The sequence below is a fragment of the Saccostrea echinata genome, unplaced genomic scaffold (assembly GCF_033153115.1).
Source record: "Saccostrea echinata isolate AGI-Se365-2 ecotype Australia unplaced genomic scaffold, CSIRO_AGI_Sech_v1 ptg000009l, whole genome shotgun sequence".
Classification (NCBI taxonomy): Eukaryota; Metazoa; Mollusca; class Bivalvia; order Ostreida; family Ostreidae; genus Saccostrea; species Saccostrea echinata.
Window position 1 is genome coordinate 16,659,169 of NW_026889758.1, and position 17,936 is coordinate 16,677,104.

The 17,936-nt window shown below is 36.7% G+C and overlaps 1 protein-coding gene across 1 annotated transcript; it reads right to left on the reverse strand.

Annotated features, from left to right (window-relative positions):
• Positions 1-178: 178 nt before the first annotated feature.
• LOC133182470 (zonadhesin-like) lies at positions 179-16,894 on the reverse strand. The gene is made up of 34 exons (XM_061317317.1): positions 16,505-16,894; positions 16,089-16,371; positions 15,946-15,975; positions 15,384-15,824; positions 15,184-15,234; positions 14,924-15,057; positions 14,696-14,828; positions 14,381-14,485; positions 14,032-14,276; positions 12,948-13,258; positions 12,518-12,810; positions 12,034-12,239; positions 10,495-10,690; positions 10,288-10,404; positions 9,951-10,195; positions 9,247-9,557; positions 8,759-9,051; positions 7,068-7,273; positions 6,633-6,828; positions 6,390-6,494; positions 5,954-6,198; positions 5,487-5,797; positions 5,092-5,390; positions 4,673-4,875; positions 3,975-4,167; positions 3,773-3,877; positions 3,097-3,338; positions 2,691-3,001; positions 2,256-2,548; positions 1,718-1,917; positions 1,188-1,380; positions 1,044-1,103; positions 443-751; positions 179-186 (listed from the first exon to the last, which is right to left on the reverse strand). The coding sequence occupies exons 1-34, from the start codon at positions 16,892-16,894 to the stop codon at positions 179-181; spliced, it is 7,263 nt and encodes a 2,420-aa protein (XP_061173301.1).
• Between the last annotated feature and the right edge of the window lie 1,042 nt (positions 16,895-17,936).

A 17,936-nucleotide genomic window follows, 5' to 3' on the forward strand; every position in this document is an offset into this window, starting at 1 on the left:
TAAAATTCTGTTTAACAAATGTTTATGACTAGTTTATGTTTTATATATTCTATTAAAGCACAGAAAAGGGGCATGATATTCAAATACAAACAGAAATATTGCAAATTCTATGTTTTTTATTTTGTTCATATACATTTATGATACACCATTTTTTTTTTATTTGAAAGGATAAGAAAATTCAGGGTGCTGAAAAACAAAAAAAAAAAGAAAATGTAATAAAATTGCAATTTTATAATTGAAAGAACAAATGCTTGAATATGATATTATTTTTATAATACTTAATGTACATAATTTTTCTTGCCACTATATATGTGTTTACTCATATTCTAACTTTCTTGAAAATTTTAGAAATTTTAAGAAACGGAAATTTCATTTAAAATCACTTGTATTGAGCTATGAAAATTATTAAATAAAACAAAAATAATTTTTTCATTATGAATACCTTTGCATGTTTGATTTGGGATGAGGTTCCTGAGGTAATCTGTTGTACATCTCTGACACACGTCATCATGTATGGTGATGAAATTTCCGTCGTTTGTAACCTTTATGCATTCCTCCACCGTTTTACCACGTGACACAAGAGATCGTCTGCCTCTCGTAGCGAGTACTGCTTGTATTTGACCATCAGAAGTTGCCGTTTCTACCTTGTACTGACATTGTGCCAATATGTCAGATTCATATTCGCAGTCTCCGCTAAGTTGAATGGTTGATCCACAAGTGCTGTAAGTTATTTGTGTTCTGCATCTTTCACCTGATTAAAAAAATTTTTAAAAAATGAATTCTCACTTCAGAATAAATGCTTTTCTTGATCAAAACAGAACTTATTTCACTGCTCGTTCTGAAATGCTTCTCACCACCAAGAAGACATTTATGAATTTACAGTAACACTGATTGTGAACTTACGTAACTTATAAACTTAACTGAGGACGTAGGATAAAATCTAACTCAAACTCTAGATGGTTAGCTTGTAATAAAATCTAAACAGCACGAATTAAACTTGAGTTTTTTTTTTCAAGTAATAAAGTTAACACATGAGAACTCACCAGGTGTACCAGTTGGGTCCTCTGAAATCAATGGGAAGTCTTCTATAGGTTCATCAGTTCCTACAGAAATATATATCACCCACTGTGTCATTTGTAAACTATGAAGAGTAATTGATTTTCAAGCTGAGTGTTTGCTGTACTCACTTGTACATTCCTTCACACCGTCTCCATCAAAGCCGCGATTACATCTACATACAAAGTCACCCAGAACGTTTCTACACCGCGCATTCTTATGGCAGGTCATGTGACGAGTGGTCAGCGCCATCTTGTTGATGCCTCCACTTCTTACACACGTCTGGATGATTTCACAGTTTGTAAGAGGTCCATGGGAATTCAGCTACAAAGAAAGCTTAAAATGTAAACACGCTGTCAGAACTAAAAGAAAATACAATTTCAATGACAAACAAGACCAAACTTAATTACGTGCATAACAACTAGCATCGTCTCAAGCCACGGTCCGGAGTCCGCGTATAGCTCTCTCTGAGAGGATCGTACATTTTGACCTTGGTTTGCAACGATGAACAACTAGATTTTAAATTTTTTTTTAGTTTCATTGAAAAGTAATCTAAGCTTTTAATTTAAAAAAAATTAAGCTAATATTTTGTGCCGATTGCTCGGCTTACATGATTCTTTTACTGGTGTAGCAATGCTGTATTACTGTTGCTGACACTTACAGGATAGTATTGATCATTGAAAAAGCATCCACATTCGTCCTCTAGAACACACTTCTCTCCACTCAGAATGTATCCCTCTTTACACACACAACCTTCCTGTGGAACAAGATCACATTTAGACTCCCCTTCAGGATCTGAACAGGTGCGTGGACATCCAACAATGGCTGGGTTGTATACAGCATTCTCAGAACATGCCAGAGCTGAAAACAATAGCAGGGTTATACACAGTACTCTAGGAGCAGGTCAGTGCTAAAAACAATAGCAGGATTATACACAGTATTCTCAGAGCAGGTCAGAGCTGAAAACAACAGCAGGGTTATACACAGTACTCTAGAAGCAGGTCAGCGCTGAAAACAGTCTTCTCCGAGGAGGTCAGAGCTGAAAACAAAAGCAGGTTTATACACAGCTCTCCTAGAGCAGGTCAGAGCTGAAATGATTTTTACAATGAAGCAAGCATTGCAGCGTTAATACTCTTCATTCCATGTAATCATGGTGATTGAACCGAAAAGTGAAAAAGAATATAGTATAAAGATCTTACGACAAAAGTCGGTCTTTCTCCACACTACTTTTCCAAATCCTTTGATAAGACACATTTCTGCGAGCGATTCTCCTGCCATGCAGGCTGTCTTCATGGCAAAAGCAGGTTTGTCTTCATAAGAACAAACATCGTCCATACATGACTGGTACAGTTCCTTAGCCAAGTTCTCATCCGCTTTGATGCATCTTGCAAATGGTCCCGATTTATCCAACAAAACACCACAGAACTCATTTGATGCTGCTCGCTTGGACCAAAGAGATGAACACTTGAAATCAGAGTCAGTGGTGACACACCTAAAACATGCAATTGATTATTTTATTGTTTTTAATTTGTATTTTGTTTTTTTCTGTTTACTTAATGGTTTTAAAGTACTTTAAAGATACAGACTTAGAGCTTCATGCTTGTATCTGCTGTTTGTACAATTTAGCGTTTTACTTTTCTGCGGACTTTGCGACATCGTCGAACACTTGGTAACTTTCTCCAATTAGTGAGTACTTGTTGGGTCTCGTGGATACGTCATCACCAGTCTTTGTTCGCAGGTCATCCTTTTTGCCATTACAGTTGCCACAGATGCCTGTTACATGGTCGCTATATTGTTTTGGTATAGATAAAGAAACTGAATGTACGCCATCAAAACTAACGACAACTCCACACGTTGTGCTGACTGTGAGGAAACGTCCCTTCGTCGTCACTTTATAAAAACCGTTAAAGGATGTCCATGGTGCAAACATTTTTATACCATTAATCTGTTAACGAAATTAATGACTAATGAACAACATTCAAAATCCTACTTGTGAATAAAGTTATAATTCGTTTAAATTCTTATTCAAGTGTATCTTACTGTTAATTGGTTCTTCTGAAGCAAACGTATATTATATCCGGGCACTTTAACATCAACTAGTCGTGTGAAGGACACCTTGGCATTCTGATGACGTCTTACATTTTTAACCTCTACGTTGAATGAGCACTTGTCCTTGGAATTGAATTTGGACAGAGTGTACTTACATTCACCCATGAAATGGATCATTTGTCCGTCAAAGGTCCGGTAGTGGGGATCGCCGGACGCCATGCAAGTGCAAGACTCTAAATAAGAAAATTCGTTTGATGATTTATGAATTCTCTCCCTCTCTCTATTCTTTTGATAGAAGTAACATGTAATATATTTTATTTACTAATACATATATGTATTTTAATGCAGAATACAACAAGCTTCCGAGGGCTTAGGACGCACAATTACAATTCAAAGGTTTCAATCCTTTGCTACAACTTGATGTACATTGGACGTCCTTTAAACTATAAATGAATTTACAAAATTGTTTTCTTTCAATGTTGCGCCTCCTCCCCTAAATTAAAAATTGAAGTACATGAGATGGTGTAGGGGTCTAAAAAGTCTTCTAGACGCCATTACTTTCAAATCTGATCCCCAAACATAAAATCATAGGTTTGCATCTAACAATTACAAGTCACAAAGTGAAATTCTCTATATTTATGTGATAAATGTTGTTAATTGATTTCACCTTGACAAGAGGAGATTCCATCTCCAAATAATCCTCTGTTACACTGACATATTCCATTATCACACCTGGCATTCTCGTGACAAAGGTGTTTTCCACCACACAGTTCTGTAAATTAAAGGAAAGAATGATTCGATATAATCAAGTAGCATATACCGTATGATAAGCAAGCAGATAAATGAATTTAATTACGTGTTGGACCTACTTTTACACTCATTGACTCCATCTCCCATATAACCCTCCTTACAGACACATTGTCGAACACCGTCCTTCAGGCCACACAAACCATCAGAATGACAGCGCTCATTGGTACCAAGAACCTGCAAAACTGCCTCCCCATCCCTTCTGATGCACTTCTTTGTCGTAGTACAGTCATCTGATACAATGACGGCATTTAACTAAAATCAAATTTCCGTTTCTTAATGAATTCATCAGGACTGCCACAAATACATACGTTAGTATTCTGTATCAAACGTAGAACTTTATATAAAGAATAGGAAAAAAATCGTTAATTGGAAGCTTAAGATAATTTCTAAAACGAGGCAAGCTATTGACAAATATAATAAATATAATCTCGTTTAATTTCGCAAATTCTATGGTCGATACAATGACCTTGTTAGCAAATACAATCAATCGTTAAAGTGAATGTTTATGGACGTTTTTCATACAAACTGTTAGGCCATTATTTTTCACACTGAATTGTCTACAGATTTTTCCGTTTTTATCATGAAAAGGAGCATGTGACCGGTCGACAGAGTACTCCTCCATGACACCTGATCCCACCTCTAATGTTTTAAAAGGTCCGTGTTTGCTCTGCTCAAAATTTCTATTTTTTCAATGGACTTTTGAACTTGATTACTGATCGTTATCTTCATATTTCGCTACTGAGTAGACGGAACGTACTGGAATATAATCCCCGTTAGCAGTCTGACATCCACATTCATTCTCTCGAACACAGCTTGTTCCACTCAGGACAAACCCTGGAAGACACTCGCATCCCTCCGTGTTGGGAAGGGGACATTTATTAGGCGCATTTGGTGATGTACATGTGGCAGGGCAACCGCTGACAGAGGTACTGTATCGCTGATTACCTCCACATTTAATTGCTAATGCAAAATAAAAATACGGTAGATTTAACGTGTTTTAATGATAAAGATCATCATAAAAGCAATTAAGGACATTTGGGTTTCATTTTATATAGGTGTCTTGAGACTGAATATATCAATTAGACACCCAATTCTTTTGCTCAATTTTTGAAAAAAAGAGGGTATGTGGAAACATCTTTTCTCCTATTGTGTTACATCAGATTTTATTTATCTTACGACAGAAAGCAGATGATCTCCACTGCACCATAAAACCACTAGTTTCACAAACGGCCTCCAGTCCTTCTGCTGCCCTACAAGAAGCCTCCTTTCTTTTGGTTACATCATCAAAGTAGGAGCAGACGTCGTAGATACAAGATTCATACATCTGTGAGGCCAAAGTGGGTTTGTAAGCCAAGCAAATATTAAACGGGGAGCTTCTCCTTGTCTTGGGATTCAGTATTCCGCAGTGACTTTTGTCTGTAGCTATTGCAAGCATTTCTTTTGAGCACTGCACATCATCTTCTAGAGTTTTACATCTATTAACAAAAACATCAATTTTTTACACAACAAAATAATGCAACACTAAAATTTCGTTAAGGATTTTTTGATCGTGGAGATGTTTGTTTACTTACACAGTGGATGGTTTTTCCGTGTTGTCGTACACTTCATAACTTTTACCAATCAGAACGTATTTGTTGCTCTTCCAAGAAACATCTGCACCGTCTTGGGTGCGATAATCGTTCTTCTTACCATCACAATTTCCGCATATTCCTTCCATCTTCTTGCTGTAGGACCTTGGTACACCAACTTGAACTACCGATTTTCCATCCCAATTTACCATGACGTTACATTTTGTGACCAGTTGGACAAATCTTCCACTCATCATTATCTTCAAGTCCCCGTTGTTCTCTGAGACGGGGAGGAACTTCTTTTCTCCATTTATCTGAAATGACGCATAAGTATATTCGACAAAGTGAAATCATTTTTTCACCGATTTATTATTAATGTTCCTCGTATTTACAAAAATGCAATGAATTATTAATAATGTTCAAATGTTAAAACAATCTTTATTTGTAAATGCAGAGATTCATAAACGTACATAAACTTTATGATTTGGAGCTAATCGTACGACTTTGCCATATATTTTAACATAAACGCTTCTGGTATATGCTACACGTCTGTTTCGCCCTCTGTGTTCATTTTTAACCTCTACGCTGAACGCACACGGGTCATTTCTTTTCAGAGATCTGGTCATCGTATATTTACAGATGCCCATAAAGTGAATCATCTGACCGTCATATGTTCTGTAATGAGGGTCACCGCTTGCACTACAGGTACACATCTCTACAAATGAGAGACATCGAGGCAGTCAAACATAAAATGTTAAAAGTTTACAAGGATAAACGGTTACGGATTTGTATTTACAAAGTGTAAAATTGAAATGGTTCAATAATTCTTATGTAAAAATCAGTTTTTGAAACAATTGTTTCATTGGTTATAAGAGAGAAACAATAGAACTCTAAAAGAATTCATACTTTCACAGCTGTTCTCCCCATCACCAAATAATCCACGCCTACACTGACACCTGCCCTTCTTACAAGTGGCTTTCTTGTGGCACCGATATTTACCACCACACAAAGCTGCAAGGTAGATCATATATATATGTACTACAGTATTTTTTTTAAATTAATAAATGATCAAGCAAATGTCAAGGGCGACATACTACTAAGCAATGAGCATCGATACAAACCTCAAGATTTTTTGGAAATATGACTTACGCTGGCAGGTTTTGTATCCATCCCCGTAGTACCCTTTTTTACACTCGCAACTTCTTTCACCATTCTCATCCAGACGACATTGGCCTCTCCGGTGACATCTGACGCCCGAGGAAGTTTTCACTAACACAGCTTTGCCACGAACCTTCTTACATTCAAATACTTCTGCACAGTTGGTGGCACGAATTTTGCTTCCAATCTGAATTAGAAAATAGAATGGCAAAATTGTTTCACCAGTTAATGCTGAAGCAGTTTCCAGCGTTTGTTAAGTATTTGTTGTTTATTACTTGTTGTGATGGCCCTAAACTCGTAAAAATTCAAATATTCACAAATTGTGTTTTGTTGAAAATCAAAAATATGTCAAGTTAAAAGTAGGTAAACTGGCTCCTTTGAGATTTTTTTTCTCTATCTTTATTACGAAGTATAACCGTTAGTTACCGGGAAGTAATCCCCTTTGTCATTTCTGCACCCACACTGCTCTTGTTTTACGCAAACTCCGTCACTTAGCACAAATCCCTCCCGACAGAAACAGCCTTCTGTTGGTTCTATAGTGCACGAGTCCTCAGCCTTTGGGTCCAGACAGGTGGCTGGACAGCCTGGGCCACTGCTTCTGTATTCCGCATTCTTGTCCTCACATTTAAAGGCTGCAAAATAGGGAGATTTATTTTTCCGATAATGGAATAAAAGATTAAATGCTATATATGCATGTTATCCAAATTAATTGAAATAGCAGATTAAAGTACCCAGTCAAATTTAAAGGTGCTTAGACACAGATTTGAACTTAATATTTTCTCAAATTTTCTGTATAATATCACGACTTATATATTGCAATAGCATTTCACACGAAAATATAATTAAAAACTTAGTTTATCTGGAAATTATTGGAACTACGAATTCCGGGACGCGTTTGATTAACACCTCTTTGCACTTACACAAATTTTAACTTTATCCTTAATATTTAAGAAAAGAAGCGATTTTGTTATGTATTAATGAAAAATATTACATCTGTAATCCAGAAAATTCAGAGTAGAAATGTTCAAAAGCAAAACCAAATCACCAGTATTGTCAGTCCGTGCTCTGTGATGTGTACAGAGTTTAACAAATTGAACACACCCGTGAAACGTAAACTGTTTTTGTAAACAGGGCACGAGCTCTGTTATTGTTAATGTTTACGATTCACCGGGTGTGTTCAATTGTTAAACTCTGCACAAACCACTGAGCACGGACTTATAAAATACTGTGAGTGGGTTTTGCTTTCGAACATTTATACTATGAAATTTCTGGGTTATAGTTTTACTATTTTCATTAATACACAACAAAATTGCCACTTTTCTCAAGTACTAGTATTAAGAATAAAATTAAAATATGTCAAAGCGCAAGGATGTGTCAATCCAACGCGTCCAGAAATTCGAAGTTTTAATAACTTGGAGATGAAATAAGATTTTTATTATATTTTAGTATGAAGTGCTATAGCAACATATAAGTCATGAAATTATACAGAAAATTTGAGAAAATATTAACTTCAAATCTGTGTCCAAGCACCTTTAAGGCAAATAACGTTTTGTGCATTTAATCACCAGGTTCCTATAATTCTTCTTCCTATAAACTTTTAAAGAAGATATTTAGAAGAATTACATATGTTAACATTCATAATTTTCCTTGCCGAAATAAATCATGGCATGCAATATATGGAGTTAACGAACAGTATTCAAGCTCAAAAGTCCATTAAACAATATAAATTTTGGAGCAGAGTAAACACGGACCTCTAAAACATCAGAGGTGGGATCAGGTGCCATGGAGGAGTGAACATCTAATCCCATCTCTGATGTTTTTAGAGGCCCGTGTTACTCTGCTCCCAATTTGTATTGTCCCAATGAACTTTTGACCTTAATTACTTTTCGTTACTTCATATTATATCTTTCAAGTACGGTTGCTATGAAGTTGTTGATAAAAACATTGGGTATTTTATAACTTCAGTGTCCATATGTAACATTGATAACTTGATAACTATTTGTGAGAATTCAAGAACCTTTGATAAGGTACCAATGGGAATTTCCGAAAATAGCTTAAACTCCCTCCCCCCGAAATTAATTACTTTTCTGCGAAAAAGCTATCAAAAGTAAATTTACGACAAAATGCTGTTGTCCTCCATTTGATCGTGATTCCGTTATCTGCGCAGTCCTCCGCAAACGCCTCCACTGCCTCACATTTGGCCACCTCTAGATTAGTTCCCTCCAATGAACACACATCAATCCGACACGATTCAAAGTACTCCTTTGCCATTTCTGGAAACTTGGCAATACATTCTGCGAATGGTCCCTTCTTGTTCTGGATCCAACCACAATATTTGTCAGTGGCCAACAGGTTACTCATTTTTGCATCGCACGTAAACGCATATGGTGTGTCCTGCTCAGTCTTACATCTAAACAAGTAATTATGAATTTAATGTTAATTTTACTGACATTTACAAATTTAAATAAGCCACTATTCATTTCGTGCACGACATAAATATAGTTACAGATTTCAAAAGGAGTGCTATATGAAAATTTCTGAGCAATATTTAAAAGCTATTGTTCATTATAACGTTGCAAGAGGACTAAAATATTATGTGAAGTACTTCTCTTCTCCAATATTTGTGTCGTCATCCACCTCATAGCTGTTTCCGATGAGAGAGTACCTTAATTTCTCCCTTCTGACGTCACGTCCTGTACTGGTTCTCATGTCGTCACGTTTACCGTTACAATCACCACACAGACCAGTTAGCTTCCCCCGGTACTTACCGGGAACTGTTACCGACACAGCATGTACACCGTCAAAGTTAACCTTTACTCCACACGAAGTCCAAATCTGGACAAAACGTCCACTTCTGAACACCTTCAGTCTTCCATCGAGTTCGCTTACTGGTAAAAACTTCTTTTCTCCGTCAATCTACAAAGATATTTAATGAATGGACCACGTGCAAATTAGTCATCAGAATCGTTGTAAGGATTTATTTGGTTCTAGGGTATGAATCCTGAATTTCAATCTCAATTTCTATAGTCTCAAAAGTGCTTTTATAAAATATTTTTATAAACAGTACGAATTAGACGTAGCTTTTGTTAAACAAAAACTTATGTCTCCCTCTTTTGCGTTAAAGTCAAGAAACACATTCCAGTTGTTGATAAAGTGCATTACAATCAACTGATCAAGAGTAAAAACCCAGACAAAATGACGTGATAGATAAACGGACAGAAAATTACAAAAAATACCCCCTTGTATGGGGAGGCAGCATTATAGATAACATACTGTAAACTGGACATATTATCCATGCAAAAAAGTTACCACTGCTAAACCCTTTAGACGTAAACTGATTCTCTTTCCTAAGATGTCCACATCTACTCTCCGAGTGAAGGAAACTCGTGTATTCTTGTTTCTGTGTTCATTTTTCACGGTGACCTGGAAGCCGCACGCATCATTTGGTGTCAGTGATTTCGTCAGAGTGTACTTGCATGTACCCATGAAGTGAATCATTTCACCGTCATACGTTTTATAGTGAGGGTCCCCGGACGCCATACAGAAACACGACTCTAACAATGTGAGAAGTATATGAATGATAATTATGGATACTTTCAATTAGTTAAGTGTTATTGTAGCTTTTGATCACACTTAAATTACTTACTTGTACAAGTGTTGTAACCGTCACCATGAAAACCTCGATTGCACCTGCATTTTCCTTTACGGCATGATGCATTCCTGGAGCATTGCCTTCCTCCGCAACTTGAAATTCTCAATTTTGCTGCAAAGAATGGAATAAAGAATTCACCCCTTTTACTCTCAGAAAAAATCACTTTAAAGTTTTATGTCCACAATTATACCGCAAACGTACGTCTGCAGGACCGGAATCCATCCCCGGTAAATCCTTTGTTACAAACACACGTTCTCTCGCCTTCTTTGTTCAGACCACATTTGGCGTTTTTATGACACCTCAGTCTTCTGGATACTCTAGTAAAAGATGACACTCCTCGAGAATTTCTACATACATAGGTGGATCCACAGTTAGAGCTCTGCAACTTGGTTCCAACCTGAAAAAATATAATTAGTTCATTGATTGTTTTTGCTTTACGTCCCTTGAAAGATTATTTCAGACATGTGAGACGTCATTGAATGTCAGTTAAGGGCTCCAAATTTAAACCCCAGTCACATTTCAAAAAACGACCATCGGCCGACGGTTTTTGAGGCAAAAAATGGGATTCCTCGGGTGACAGTCGGCACTTCATCGGCCGTTGTCTTGCCCGATTTTGACCTATTTTTTCGTTAGACGACCAATTTTGTGTCTGTCGGTCCCACTTATAATAATTTTTTCTGCGTCTGTGGCCGATTTTTTTTAATTGAAGTAGTCATTGAATAGTTCGTCGACTAACCCTCGATCATCAGCCAACCATCGGCAGGCAGTTTGTTTAGTCGGTCGGTCGATATTTAGGTATTGGGTTTTCGTAAATGTCGACCAGCGGCGAAAATCAAACTGCGTTTTCAGCGCTTGCTGATAGGGCGACGGTTGGTCGACATATGAATATTTAAACTTTTAAAATCATCGGTGTTCCTAGGAATTAATGTGACTGTTCCACAATGCCCGATATTAGTGTCGGCCGATCATGTTTTTTTCAGCTAAACATAGAGAAAAATTTGATCGCCCGACCATCGGCTTAAATGTGACCCAGGTATTAGACCTTAACTCGGAACTTAAAGTCATTGAGCAGCGAGGGATCTTTATCGTTTCAACGCATGTAGTGATACTGTGGAATCATTATATTTCATGGTGGCTCAATTTTCGTGGAATTCGTGCGTATCTCTCATCCACGAATTAACATCCTCCACGAATTAATAAATTAGGATTATAAAATCATATTTCCTTTTGTAGGTATAATGGAAAACACGAAATTACATCCCCATTAACCTGTAAGATATAAGCAATCCACGAAAATTGGCCCCCACGAATTTTAATGATTCTACAGTATGGGGCCTCAATATTTGATGTCTCATCCAAAAAGAACCGCAACTCTCACGTCGAAGTGCCGAAAGCTTAGCAAAGGAACTATTTTTTTTTTACTGAAGTTTATTCGACTTTGGTCTGTTGCCGCCAGACCTTGAACCTTTCACCTTTCGATCACTGAGCGAGCGCTCTAATGACTGTGCTACTGTGACGGTTGAAAAAGATATAATGTCATTCATGAAGTATATACAATGTAAAATATCTCTTGTCTCTTTTATAATTAAAGCATAAATGGCCATCTTGAAGAAGCACTGCAAATTTGATGTTTAATGATGATCGTTGCTACACGTAAAATTGAGGAAACGATCATTTATAGTATGTTCTACATTTTTCAATATTTGAAAGTGAGGCAAGTTTATGAAAATGATCAGTTACCGGGTAATAGTCGCCAGCTTTTGTTTTACATCCACACAGCTTCTGCGGAACGCAAGCTCCATCACTCATCAGATACCCGGCTTTGCAGAAGCATCCTTCTTGTGGTTCCAGCTCACACGTGTCCTCAGCATTAGGATTCAAACACGTGGCTGGACATCCCGGACCACTAGCTTTGTACTCAGAATTTTTGTCTGTACATTTTAGTGCTGAAAACAAAATAAATCCTCCTGTAAGAGTTAAGTGTATATAGAAAAAAAGATATATAGCTGTACCCTGCTGACTTTTTCATTTTATAAGATGTACCTTGAATAATAGTTAAACCAATATCAATTTGTCCATCCCTGGACGTTTTCTGTGTTTGCAAACTTTACTTAATATCAGTAAACTACCTTATATGTATATATTTAAGTTCGTTTTCATTCTTTGATTTCATGACTTAAAACACATTAATTCTAATAAAATGATTTAAAAAAAATACACTTACGACAAAATGCTGTTGTCCTCCATTTGACAGTGATTCCGTTATCTGCGCAGTCCTCCGCAAACGCCTCCACAGCCTCACATTTGGCCACCTCTAGATTAGTTCCCTCCAACGAACATACATCAATCCGACACGACTCAAAGTACTCCTTTGACATTTCTGGAAACTTAGCTATACATTCCGCAAATGGCCCTTTCTTGTTTTGAATCCAACCACAATACTTATCTGTGGCCATCAGAGTACTCATCTTTTTGTTACATGTAAAAGTGTTTGGGTCTTCCTCAAATGTTTTACACCTTAAAACATTATGATAATGTTTGTTATAAAAATGTTATTAATATTTTCTGAATAGAACAATTAATTATTGAAAATGTAGTGCATTTTGGTGTATCTTTTAATTATTCCTAAAAGACTGAAATACAATGTGAAGTACTTCTCTTCTCCAATATTTGTGTCATCTTTCACCTGGTAGCTGTTTCCGATCAGCGAGTACCTCAACTTCTCCCTCCTGACGTCACGCCCTGTACTAGTTCTCATGTCGTCACGTTTACCGTTACAATCTCCACATAGACCAGAAAGCTTTCCCCGATATTTACCTGGCACCGTTACCGACACAGCATGTACACCATCAAAGTTTACCTTTACTCCACACGATGTCCAAACCTGAACAAATCGTCCACTTCTGAACACCTTCAAATTACCGCCAAGTTCACTGATAGGTAAGAATTTCTTCTCTCCATCAATCTGCAAATGGTTGGTTTTATGTCGTTAAAGTCTTCAGCTCAACAGGGTGATGATAATGTAAAAACAAGAGACCCACAACGCCCACCGCTGTCATTTCTTTTGCACATCAATAAAACGCCATATTTTAGCAATTCGTTTCAAGTCAATTACATTTTCATCAATTTTATGTAAAGTTTACTGAGCTTTCATGAAAGTTTTGCAATTTGTAACCTTGTTTTTAAAGAAATTGATATTTTTTGAGTTAGACTGGAGAGATTTGTAAACTTATTCCGTGAATATTGTACTATAATACATACACATATATTATACTTGCTGAACACTTCATATGGATTGGTTGTTCACTCTAATAGATAACTTACTTCTGCAGTTCTTTCGAAGAATATTTTTGAATATTTAACATAGTACATATTCAAATACATGTACATGTATGTTACAATTTGATTAATAATTTCTTTGATCCCCTGGCCTACATAAAGATAATTGTCGTCATGTTTTTCCTCAAGACTGCATTTTTAAAGATTTGTCCCTATATTTCTATATATGTGAAGCTATGTCACCCTAAGTTTGGAAGCATGATGTAAACAAACATGAGTCTACATTTCATGAATTCCTGATTAATATGACTAAATACTTGTGTTACTATTCACACATATATACTTGTGTTACTATTCACACATATATACAAGACAATTCTTAAGCAGGAAAGAACACTTGAGCTTCTGGTTCAAGTGAGCTAAAACCAAAAGTAGCTAGTAACCGTCAGGATAGCCTACCAGTACATCTCCTTTCAGTCGTAGACTGACTCGCTTCCCGAGAGTATCAATGTCGACCTGACGAGTATAAGCCACATGGGTTTTCCCGTTACGATGTTCATTTTTCACTGAGATATGAAACCCACATTTATCACCTTTAGTCACTGATTTCGTCAAAGTGTACTTGCACGTTCCCATGAAGTGGATCATTTCTCCGTCAAAGGTTTTATAGTGAGGATCTCCAGATGCCATGCAGAAACATGATTCTAAAATACAATCGAGAATATGATTTGCAAAAAGGGTTATTTATAGAGATGTTTTGAAGAAAGAAACTTACTTGAATTATGCTGTCAAAATTAAATATACCTACTTTGACATGAATTGACGCCATCCCCGTGGTAACCTCTCTTGCACACACATTTCCCTTTCAGGCAGTTGGCATTCTTATCACATTTTCCACAAGTCGGTGTATTCACTTTAATAATATTAAGATACATGTAGAGTTGTCTTAGTGATTGCTACTTTCGAATATATTCAAAATAAATCAGAAAGCATCGATAATTTGTCATCATTCTCTTTATGAAGATGATGTTTACTTGAACGTGCATTAATGATCTGCCCCCTAGTACATTGCAGTACACAGGATAAAAATTGCTTTAAGGATCAGATTTTAGAATATACATACACTGATACACGTTCATCCTCCACGCAGCTCCACATTTTTCTTTGGAATTCCCACTACAAGGATAGGAACATTCTCTGTCAGCTTTCTTCGGGTATCTCCTCATAGTATTACCACAGAAACACTCATTACGGTGCTGAAAAAGAATACAGGTATGGGTATTGTAGAAATATTTTGAAAAAGTCATGTTATTTTTGTTGCATAAATGTTTGATTTTTTTCTGACAGTTACCTGTACTCCAGCGTACTTTTTCCCTCGTTTTCTACAAAGTTCCTTACAAGAAGATATTGTTAATTTAGTCATTCTGATAAACGTTTGATCCAGAAGACGAAGTCGACGATCTTCATAACAACCGAGGTAAACATCTACAAAAGAGAACGGGAAAACTAAACTAGTTTTATAAAAACATGCATTAAGTAGTATTGTAAGTTAAAGCACCATAGTTTTTTGTGTGGTGATAAAATTACGGTGTGTTCTGAATTGGCTTGTACCTTTTGAAGGTCTCTGTATTTGAGGTTCCTCTTGCAACACTGGAGGCTTCCCTGGAAATAGAGATTCCCTTATGTGTTCGATCATACCGGTATTACATTTCATCATACTATCTATAATATGCGTTTTACATTGTCTTGATGAATTTGTTATTCATCCTAGTCTAAAATGCAAATTGGCTGACAAACATTTAGACATTTACCAGGTTTAAATCGCCAAATTCCAAAAGCGCCAAATCCAGTGGATATTCCGATGACGTTAGTTTTGTATGGACGGGGGTCCTTCCATCTCATGAGGACCTGTTGTTCACATATTCCTCCGCGACCTACCTTGATTTCACCTCTGACCCAGGTGATCCAAAACGGTCTAAATTCCTTACAACTCAATAACCCACTTCTGAAGGACGCCCTTGGGGGACCTTGCTTTGTGTTCCGTATCACAGATTTACTGTTTCTCCAACCGCCAATTACAATCTCGTAAAAGTTTTTGGTCTGTTTTGTCGAGTCCATGATTGCAATGTGGGCGTCGTTACACGACAATACCTCAAACTGGAAACAGGTTCTGTCTTTTGCGGTGATACCATACTTAGTCAGAAATTGATAGTTATAACTGTTGGGTGTCTTCACTGTGACAGTTTTTGGAACTATGGAATGAAAATTTCGGTTTAAAAACGAGTGAGATTCTTCCGTTTTTATTCGACTTCTTTGTATAAAATTCTATAGAACGTGGAATACGTACTATATAGTATTTAAAACTAATCTCACCTGATGTCCTTAGAGGTTTGGATGGTGTTGCTGAAAAGAAAATTAAATAATGTCAAGTACAACAATAGGAAACAAACTTATCAATAAATCTATAACATACACATAAAAAAATTAATATTTTTTGAAGATATATGGCTTCTTACCTTGGCAACTGTAAGTGAAATCAAGATACTTAAATGTCCCCTTGCACGGGTCTCCAAACACGGTATTGGAGGCATATAGTTCACAGGACTGTTTTCCATCGCAGTGACCCCTTACTTTTGCAAGAGCATTCTTAGATGCGCATCTCAGAGTTCGAATTTTGCCTCTACAAATTGATCTACTGGATCTCCCGTAGTTTGCTGCGAGTATTCTCAAACGTGATCCTTTGGGACAGGATATTTTTCTTTTTGAACGTTCGCAGACAATGAGTTTTGTTGAACCTGAAATTTAAGAACAGAATCAGAGAGTAGTATCTTACGTTGCTTATTCTAGATTACTAATTCAATTCAGGAGAGAATACTCAAATTGATTCAATTCATTATAATGTTCCATTCATACAAGTTTGTCTCATTCTTACTCCGAATTTCTTTAATTTTTCGGACAATGCTTTCTTGACTTTTTCCTCTACTTTCACGGCTTTCCCCTCCGCTTTTATCACTTTCCCCTCCGCTTTTTCCTCTGCTTTTATCACTTTTCCCTCCGCTTTTTCCTCTGCTTTTATCACTTTTCCCTCCGTTTTTTCCTCTGCTTTCATGACTTTTCCCTCCGCTTTTTCCTCTGCTTTTCCCTCCCCTCCCTTCACTTTTTCCTCGGCTTTTTCCTCCGCTTTTATCGCTTTTCCCTCCGCTTTTTCCTCTGCTTTCATCACTTTTCCCCCCGCTTTTCCCTCTGCTTTTCCCTTCCCTTTCTTCACTTTTCCTCCTGCTTTTTCCTCTGCTTTTTCTTCCCCTTTCTTCACTTTTTCCATGGCCTTTTCCTCCCTTTTTTAGTATGTTTTCTTTGTTTTCCCCTTCCTTTTCTTTTCTTTTTCTCCTTTTTATGTCACTTTTCCCACCGCTCTCTTTACTTTTCCCTCCTTTTTTGTCAATTTTCCGTGCTTTTTCTATTCTTTTCTTTATGTTACTTTTTCCTCCGCTTTTATCGCTTTTCCCTCCGCTTTTTCCTATGCTTTCAACACTTTTCCCTCCGCTTTTCCCTCTGCTTTTCCCTTCCCTTTCTTCACTTTTCCTCCTGCTTTTTCCTCTGCTTTTCCTTCCCCTTTCTTCACTTTTTCCTTGGCTTTTTCCTCCCTTTTTTAGTATGTTTTCTTTGTTTTCCCCTTCCTTTTCTTTTCTTTTTCTCCTTTTTATGTTACTTTTCCCACCGCTCTCTTTACTTTTCCCTCCTTTTTTGTCAATTTTCCGTGCTTTTTCTATTCTTTTCTTTATGTTACTTTTCCAGCTATCTAGTTTAGTTCTTATTACTTTATTATCCAATTTTGATCCAATTTCTTTTCTGTTTACATCTGGTTCTTTACGTTTCCCATCGTCTTTTTGCACTTTCCCTCCGCTTTGTTTAGGTTTTCCTCCTTTCCCCCTCTTTTTCTTCCCTGGAATTTTGAGAAAAGTTTGTGCTAAAATACATATGCCTACTAGGGATGTGCGATTTTATCGGTAAACCGGTATATCGTGATTTTTAATTGTGTGATACGCATCATGATACGGAGATAAAACTACCGGTATTTAGGTACATTGTTAAAAATTCCAGAAAATATTTATTATTTGTTCAATCTTTCAAATTACAATTTCAGGAAGTGTAAAGAATGTTGAAAACGAACGCGACAAAGAAAGACATCCTAGTATCTAAAATTGTCCTAGTGTCCAAAAAGTTGAAGTTATGTTTTTTCTAGCATATTTTTCGGGAAAAATTACGAATATTCATCTAAAATCATTGTAAAATTGCTTGTAAAAATATCATGATATTATCGTGATATTTTAGGGGGAAATCGTGATATATCGCAATACGAAATT

Coding starts and splice junctions, on each gene's coding strand:
- LOC133182470 (XM_061317317.1), bottom strand. CDS start 16,894: ATGGAAAAAGTGAAGAAAGGGGAAGAAAAAGCAGAGGAAAAAGCAGGA. Junction 12,811..12,947: donor ACAAATATTGGAGAAGAGAA/GTACTTCACATT, acceptor TAATGTTTTAAG/GTGTAAAACATTTGAGGAAG. Junction 3,339..3,772: donor TGGAATCTCCTCTTGTCAAG/GTGAAATCAATT, acceptor TTTCTTATTTAG/AGTCTTGCACTTGCATGGCG.